Source organism: Onychomys torridus, chromosome 1 (assembly GCF_903995425.1).
Source record: "Onychomys torridus chromosome 1, mOncTor1.1, whole genome shotgun sequence".
Taxonomy (NCBI): Eukaryota; Metazoa; Chordata; class Mammalia; order Rodentia; family Cricetidae; genus Onychomys; species Onychomys torridus.
Window position 1 is genome coordinate 85,129,717 of NC_050443.1, and position 8,338 is coordinate 85,138,054.

The following is an 8,338-nucleotide window of genomic DNA, read 5'->3' on the forward strand; positions in this document are numbered from 1 at the left end:
CTTGGTTCTCACCTCCAAATTAGAAGAATTTTCTGAATGCTGCAATAAGATATTGACTCAGGAGAACTAACAATTAATATCCATAGCTATCAGTGACATTTAAGTCAAGACTACATTGAGATTCCATCTGGCTAACATCAAATCATCGTTTATTATAGAATTGGCTGTCATCAAGAAAACAATAATCAGATCTGGTAATTTTCATCCAGAAACTGACTTTTATATCTCTTTTTCTGCAAGAGTCCATGATATAAAATAATCACAGAAGCAATTTGGAGAAAGAGGGATGGGCAGGGCTGTTCAGAGAAAACCAACTACTGCCTAGCCTCATCATCCCTGGAGCAACAGTGAATATTATACTTGTCCTGAGGGAGATTTGACTGTCTTCATCCCAAGCGGCATGACCTTCCCTGAAAATGCTGCCCATGGAAAATAGATTTAATGAATCCTCCCAGGCATATCCCCTAGCCTAGAATTTCTGCATACTTCGCCCTTCAAATTATCTTTAGGCTCTGAAAACTTGTTCTGCCCCACTTGGCTTTGCCCAGGAGCCCCTGACTAAATGTACTGTACTAGAAAGTCATAAGCATCAAGAGACCCTTGTATAGCCTTTGTCTTGTAACAAATGTGTCTTATTCTCCTGTGAGGGCTCCATTCTCTACTTCTTTTCCTGTGTTTCTGTGTGGAGGCTATTACCAACTGCAGGGAGGTAGCCAAGCAATCAGCTGATACCAGATCTTCCTTCACTGATCTTTAAGCAGCATCAACACTGGTTTATTGAAACTTCTCTGATGGTTTCCACTCTATTATGTCTCATTTATCCCCTATTATGCATATACTTGTGTGAGTGTGTGCCTCCCATGAGTCTACAAGGATGACTCCAGCTAAGACTCCTGCAAGCAATGGATGCATAGCTGGAACTGGCTATCCCCTGAGACCAGATTGGCAACTACCTAGGTGGTCAGTAGAAAGTCTTCATCCAGTGAATGATGGAGGCAGACTCAGAGACACATGGCCAAACATTGGACCTACCTGATAGAGTCCTTCCTGCTGAGGAGAAGAAGGACAAGTTGTAGGAGCCAAGGGAGTCAGAAACATTGCAGGAAAATCCACAGACAGAGCTTTCCTGGCTCATAGGAACTCACAGAGTCTGAACCAACAACCAGAGAGCCTGCAAGGGACTGACATAGGCCCTCAGCATATATGAGACTGTTATGTAGCTTGGTCTATTTGTGGGACTCCTGGTAATGGGAGCAGGGGCTGTCCCTGGTACTTTAGCTGGATCTTGGGAACCTATCCCTCATGCTGGAATACCTTGCATAAACTGAATACAGGGAGAACTGTTTGGTCTCATGGAAGCTTGATAGGCCATGCTTTGCTGATGCACAGGGGAGGCCTGCTCCTTTCTGAGTAAACACAGAAGAAGGCTGTATTGGGGGGAGGTGATGGAGAAGAGGAAGGGGAGAGGGAGGGAGGTTGTGGTCAAGACATAAAATAAATAAATAAATAAATATCACAAAAAGAGTTTATATCTACTTTCTTCTCCACTGATTATCTAGTTGCATGAACTCAATCCAAGAAAGTTCTACTTCCCTTTTTCTTCTTACTAATTTTGTCCTTTTGACAATCTCATAATACATATACAGAACACTCTTAGAGCCATCACTTACAACCCTCTTTTATGTGACTCCTACCCTTATTATCCCCCCAAAATTCCCTCCACACATTCATAGCTTTTTGTTTCATCTGTGAATCAATGAGTTTAACCAGGGATCTACAGTTTTGCTGCTATTGATGAGAGCATGGTAAGCTCATCAGTGGGTGCACAACTGAAGACATTGTCTACTCCTCTCCCAGAATTCATCAGTACCTCAGTTCAGCAAGAATGGGTTTGTCCACATGAACTCCTCCCTGATCTATGATTGACTGTTGACTGGCCAAGTATTTTCCAGGTTCATTGTTGGCAGTAGCTGCTGCTGTGAGTTCATGATTGTATTGCCTCTGTCCTGCACAGCAGTTAGCAAACCACAGTCCTCCCTCTCTTCCTACTATTACATTCTTCCTGCCTACCCTTCTATACTGTTCCCTGAGACAGACAGGGAGTGGTATGATTGTTCTATTGAGGGCTGAGCACTCTCACTTATTCTCAATGTCTTGGCCAGCCATGTGTCTCTCTATATTCAGTATCTTTCATTGCAGAGAGCAGTTTCTCTGATTAAGACTGAGAGCAGTATTTGTCTATTGACATAAATATAAATATTTCAAAGGCAGATTAGGGCTGTGACAACTTATCCAAACAACAATCATTTCTTCTTAGGGTCTAACATTCCCCAACTATGGGTTATTTTATATTTTTTAAATTATTTTATGTGTATGAGTATTTTGTCTGTAAGTGCATGTGTGTGTACACATGCTCATGCACCAGCGTGTACACTTGTGCACACTATGGTCATACCTAGTGCCTGTGGAGGTCAGAAGAGGATGTAAGGTTCCCTGGGACTAAAGTTACAGATGGCTATAAGATATCACATGGGTGCTAGGAACTGAAACTTGGTCCTCTACAAGAGAAGCAGCACTTAACCCTAAGCCAACTCTCCAACCCCTCAGCTATGAATTTTTAACTGGGTTTGCAGTATTAAACATAGATCCCACCTTGTAGAACAGGTCTCAAAACCAATTAGAGGGCCCTTGGTTACCATTATAACAGTCATGCTACTATTGCCTAGCAGACTGATAAAATAGTTCATAGGGTTCTCAACTGGGTAAGATCTTTGATGTCTTTTCTTCCCCCTGGAAACCTGCATTGTACTTCTGTCCCTATGTAAGTTGGTCAACAAAATGTAAGCTTCTAGCTCAATTAAAGTTTAATTTTTCTGTGTCTTGTACCCAAGGGGTATGTTATCTCTAGTAATAGGGTTTTGTCAACTAGCTCTGGTGAGCAGGCAAGAGTAATGGCAAACGTCTGTATTGTTTTAGGAACCTCTGAGACCACACTGACTAACAATTTTTAAGGAGACACTCCATACCCGGTACTGAGATTTTGGGTTAATATAGCTTAGAAATTGGTTTAGGATTCTTTAGCTAGAAAAGCCATCACCACACTAGCTCTTAATCTTTTGTTGGCTTACAGAACTGGAAGTTTCCATATGGCTTTCTATTGTACCCTTAATCTTGGTTAACCCTCCCTCCGTGCCCCCTTACTTTCCCTATCTTCCTATCCTCATCACAGCTTAATAGCTCCCAATATTATTTTTAAGCTGTTTTCATATCATCTTTCTTCTGCTATTCCCTCTTCCTTAAGGCATCCTCCACCCCAGTGACTGACTGTGTCCTGTTTTCCTGGCTTCTACAGAAATCCCAAGTTAAATGTAAAAATCTAACAATATTTTCATTAAAGAGTCCATTCTGCATCTTTCACCTTTGATCTTCTAGCAACATTGAAATATAGTTGACCTCTCTCTCTCTCTCTCTCTCTCTCTCTCTCTCTCTCTCTCTCCTCATTCTAGGCACTACAAACTACTGGTTTGCCTCCTCCTACACTTCATTCTCTACTTTTTGATTTCCTGACTATTTCTGGGTGTGAAAGTTTCCCAGGGAACATATGTGAGTGTTTGGATGTAAAGTCACTAAAAAAAAATAGACTAATAAGCCAAGTTCCTAGTTGGAAAGAAGTGACATTTTTATTTAAAGATGCTAAATTTTTGAGAAATAACCTATAGAGTCAAATTAGCCATCTTCAGAAACTTCTAAAAAGCTGGAAGAATGAATGATTAAGAAAATTGTGAAATATACATCACAGCTGAAGCTATAGTAATTAAGATATGATGAAATAAATTCAGTGATTGACAATAGTGATGGGACTAGCATTTATTATGAAAGAATTTCAAATTAATGAGGAAAAAATGAACAACCATGGCATTAGATGAAATGGGTAAATATTTAGAACAAAAATTACCATACTAATGCAAAGGAATAAATTTTCCTAAAACAAATTTTAGATATTGCTAGTATCAGAAAATTAAAACCAGATTATGTGTCATCCTTCATTCTTATTTCCCTCTCTTCCTATTCCCCAGCATCCCCTTGAATGTTGGTGGAGTCACATTGTTGTGTTTCAATACATGGGATGTGAGCATCACAAATGTACACAAAACCCAGTCTTGAAGAACCATCGTATCTTCACTGCTTGGATGCTGAAAAATATTCTTGAAATTCTCCAATAGCTGATCATGTGTCATTTTGACACCTCATGTCTTCCACTCCATGTCTCACCTAAGATCTATATATGTAAAGAATAGCTTACCTATCCAGCCACTGAAATGAAATATTTATTGGTTTGAGTTATGGAGATGAGGTAAGCAACTATGGTGGCAAGTTCATATCAGATCTCTCTATTTAAATAAATAAATGGGGGTATTTTTAGATTTGTTTGTTTTATTTTATGTGTTTGCTGACATGTCTGCATGTGCACCACAGGCCTGCTGGCAGAGGTCAGAACTGGAACTGAGGTATGGATGGTTGCAAGCTACCATGTGGGTCCCAGGAATGAAATCAGAGTTCTCTACAAAAGCAGCAAGTGCTCTGAAGTGCTGAGCCATCCCTCTGCTTTTATTGTAACACATTGGATTTTATATTGTTTGTGACCCAGAGTTGAGCAGTTACTGAGACAATATGGCCCAGAAAACTTAAAATGTTTATTATGTAGCTTATAACAGAAAAAAAATCTGCTTTTACCTATATCCCAGCAAGTATTATTAATTTAAGTAAAAGGAAGCTAAAACTAAAAATGTGGAATTTTTATTATATTAGTTTACAATCTAAGGAAATTTTTGTTTATAAGAAAACAATTACATACTTAAATTATGTCAGAAGCCTTTTTAATCTAATGTCAATTTTTAATTATTTGATTGCTTTTAGTTAGGATATAGTAATTTTACACCCTTATAGCTGAAACTGAGATGGAATACATTTAAAATATGTAGTCACCCTAATCCTGAAACTTAATATACCATAGTTATTTGACACATCAAACATTATTTATTTTATTTATTATTTAAGAAACTTACACAGTTTATTTTCAGTATATTCTTTCCCAACCCCCAGCTCCTCTCAGACCTTCTCCCCACTCCATACCCACCAATCTTCATGTTCATCTCTTTCTTCATAAGAGTATCGAAAATCTTCTCTTCTGGTATTTCAGATTGCATAACGCAATATTACTGGCCATATTCAACAGCTGGGTAACATAATATTAACATGCATTTCTCCTAAGTATGATACTATTCAATAATATTTTATTCTTAGAATATTTCATACATTTGTACAATGTGTATTGGGTCATATTCCCCTACCACTAATCCCCTCCAATTTCCCATAATACCTCCCATCCAAAAATTCCCAACCACATATACTTTTTTGTATATTATTAATAACCCTTGAGTACAGTTAATGCTGCCTACATGTTCTTGGGTATGCAGCCATTGACTAGAGAATGAGCACCCTACTTGCAGTCATAATTTCATTGAATTTGTTTCAAACACAAATTTCAAGGGTCAACTAAATCACTTTGTCCTGTTTTAAGGAATATGGTTTTTAATAAGAAGCTGAGAAAACATTACAATCACATTACATATCCCATGATATTTCCAGTATTCTAAGTTTAAAATGTCACAAAGCATCCTCCTAGACTTCCTTTTCTTAACTTATCTTTGTTTTTTGTGTCTGCTCCCACAAAACTGCCAGTCTTTAGCTTGGTTTCATCAGCTGGGCACATTCTGTAGTACTAAATTCAAGTACTTTATCAGTTGAGGCCTTTCATTTATGTATTCCAGTATTTCCCTAACTACATATTCACAAAAACCAACCATTTCTACTGTGTGAAGCTCAATGGCAGAGCCCCAACACAACATTCTGAGTTTGACTACCAACCCTGAAAATAAAGACCAATTCTTCCACATTGATTTTATCACTTAGATGTGTTCTCTCGCCAAACACAGAAATTGTTACATTTAATCTTTCAGAAAAGAGGTGTAGGAAAATCCAAGTAATAACAAAGGTAGAGGAATAGCATAAAATTGGTAAGTTTACAAGAACTATTTACAGTCTACTTAACTATTTATCATGAAGATTATATTTTCTTTCTGAGAAGTGGCGATAAAAGAAATTTTATTATGATTCTTCTATTCATGCATTCATGGATCAACATGGATTAAGCACAATTTATTAGGCCTCAGTATAAATATTATATATCATTTAATCAAGCTACTCAAAAAAATTATGGAATCAGGCTTTCAGTGTTCACCTTTTTAAGAAAATCAGCAACCTGAGATACACAAATTTAAAACTAATATCCAAAGGTGCCAGACAACAAGGAGAACAGGATTCAGTCATAGTCTCTGCAACTCATTCCATCAATACTCAAAATATTGCATCATAAGAATGGATAAGATTCACTGAATTTTAAATGATAAAATTCACTTGTTATACTTACATTTAAATTCAATATGATATGTGTAGGAGATATAAAAATAAAAGGTGTAACAAAAATAAAAATATAAATTGATCAACTTTCTGGTGACTTTGGAATTTGCTTTAGTTCTTAAATCATTATCTAACTTTATAGATTAAGCAACTCAGGATTACTTCAGTACAGATAATAATTTCTGAGTGCTAAGTACTATTATCAACAATATGGCTTCGGCATATCCCAAGGTTCTTTGGATTCTTCACTCACAGAATTAAAGTTCTCAAATTCTCTTACATCTCCTCATAACTATGAATGATATAATAAAATGAAACATGGATACTTTCAATTATGCCTTATTCATTTATTTTTTCACCTGTAATTGTATGCCTCATTTAAAAATGACTCAGTTAAATACTTCAACTAGACATGCTATGCTCCATATTCAACCCTTTTTACCATGTTAATTTAAGTTTCATGCTTGTAGCATCACTGTGAGCATCTCTCAGATGGGACATGTAACTATAATCATATGCTTATTATTCTCCTTACAAATTATTTTCTTCTAAAGGGATCCAAAATACCTTCTGTACATCTCTATCACTATTAGTAATTAAGAATACAGATCAAAGTGAGTAGTTTGCTTAGAGGCTATTGGGGACTGCTCACACCAAAGCTAATGCTTATCTCACTGCTGCATGAGGTTGAAATGGAAAATAAATTTGTAACCATACCTACTTGGTATTTATCTGCGTGCTTCCCAAGCTCCTATTAAAGCCTCCATATATACGAGCTACACAGTAAAAAGTAAAGGAAAACTTTTAATGTGTATATATCACCTCAGACACCTGTAATGTTAAAGAATGGGTGAATATGATAATTAGGTAGGAGAAGAAATGGTGAAAGACAAGCTGAAAATCTTCTTTAAAGAGTGGGGTGTGCTGGCAGGATATATCTGTCCAGGAACCTTCTCAAAGCCCCAATAACCTCCTTATTCCTCAGGCTGTAGATGAGGGGGTTCAGAGCTGGGGTGACTATTGTATAAAACACAGAGATAATATTGTCTTGATTGGTGTTGTGCAGTGAACTGGGTAGCACATACATGAAGGTGGCAGCTCCATAAAACATCCCAACCACTGTCAAGTGGGAAAGGCATGTGACAAGGGCTTTCTTTTTCCCTTCATTTGAGGGCATGTGTAGTACAGTGAACAGAATTAATGTGTAGGAGGTAACAATGGCAGAAAGGGGGAGCAAGAGGAATGTCACCCCTGTCACATAAACCATGAGCTCATATTGGGAAGTATCTACACAGGACAGCTTCAGCAATGGCAGAATCTCACAGAGAAGGTGTCTAATTTCCTGAGACATGCAGAAAGGGAAGTGCATAGTGTACACAGTATGACCTACTGCAGTCAGAGATGCCAGGATCCATGATGTGGCCACTATGAGCCAGCAGATCCTAGGACTCATGAAGATCATGTAGTTCAAAGGATGACAAATGGCCACATATCTGTCATAGGCCATGAAGGCCAAAAGGAGGTCCTCTGCACTGCCCAGCATCAATGCTAGAGCCATCTGAAGGGCACAGCCTCCAAAGGATATGGTGTTGTCTCTCAAAAGAAAATTCATGACAGCCTTGGGAGTAACAACAGATGTGAAGAGGAGGTCAATGAGAGAGAGCTGTCTAAGTAGAAGATACATGGGCACATGGAGCCGGGCATCCACTGTGATGACCAGGAGCAGCAGTCCATTGCTGGTCAGTGCCAACATATACAGGGCTGTGACTGTGGCACACAGCAGTTCAGGAGAGCCACTGCCATCCAGAATTCCAACCAAGATGAAGCCACTTCCCAAGGTGGAGTTCCAGAGCTCCAT

General features: G+C 38.2%; 1 protein-coding gene across 1 annotated transcript; it reads right to left on the reverse strand.

Annotated features, from left to right (window-relative positions):
* Positions 1-7,387: 7,387 nt before the first annotated feature.
* On the reverse strand, positions 7,388-8,338 carry LOC118572854 (olfactory receptor 2AG2-like). The gene has a single exon (XM_036172700.1). It carries the CDS (start codon positions 8,336-8,338, stop codon positions 7,388-7,390), a length of 951 nt encoding a protein of 316 aa, XP_036028593.1.

What these genes read in the sequence shown, in the direction of transcription:
- LOC118572854 (XM_036172700.1), bottom strand. Translation starts at nt 8,338, where the DNA reads ATGGAGCTCTGGAACTCCACCTTGGGAAGTGGCTTCATCTTGGTTGGA.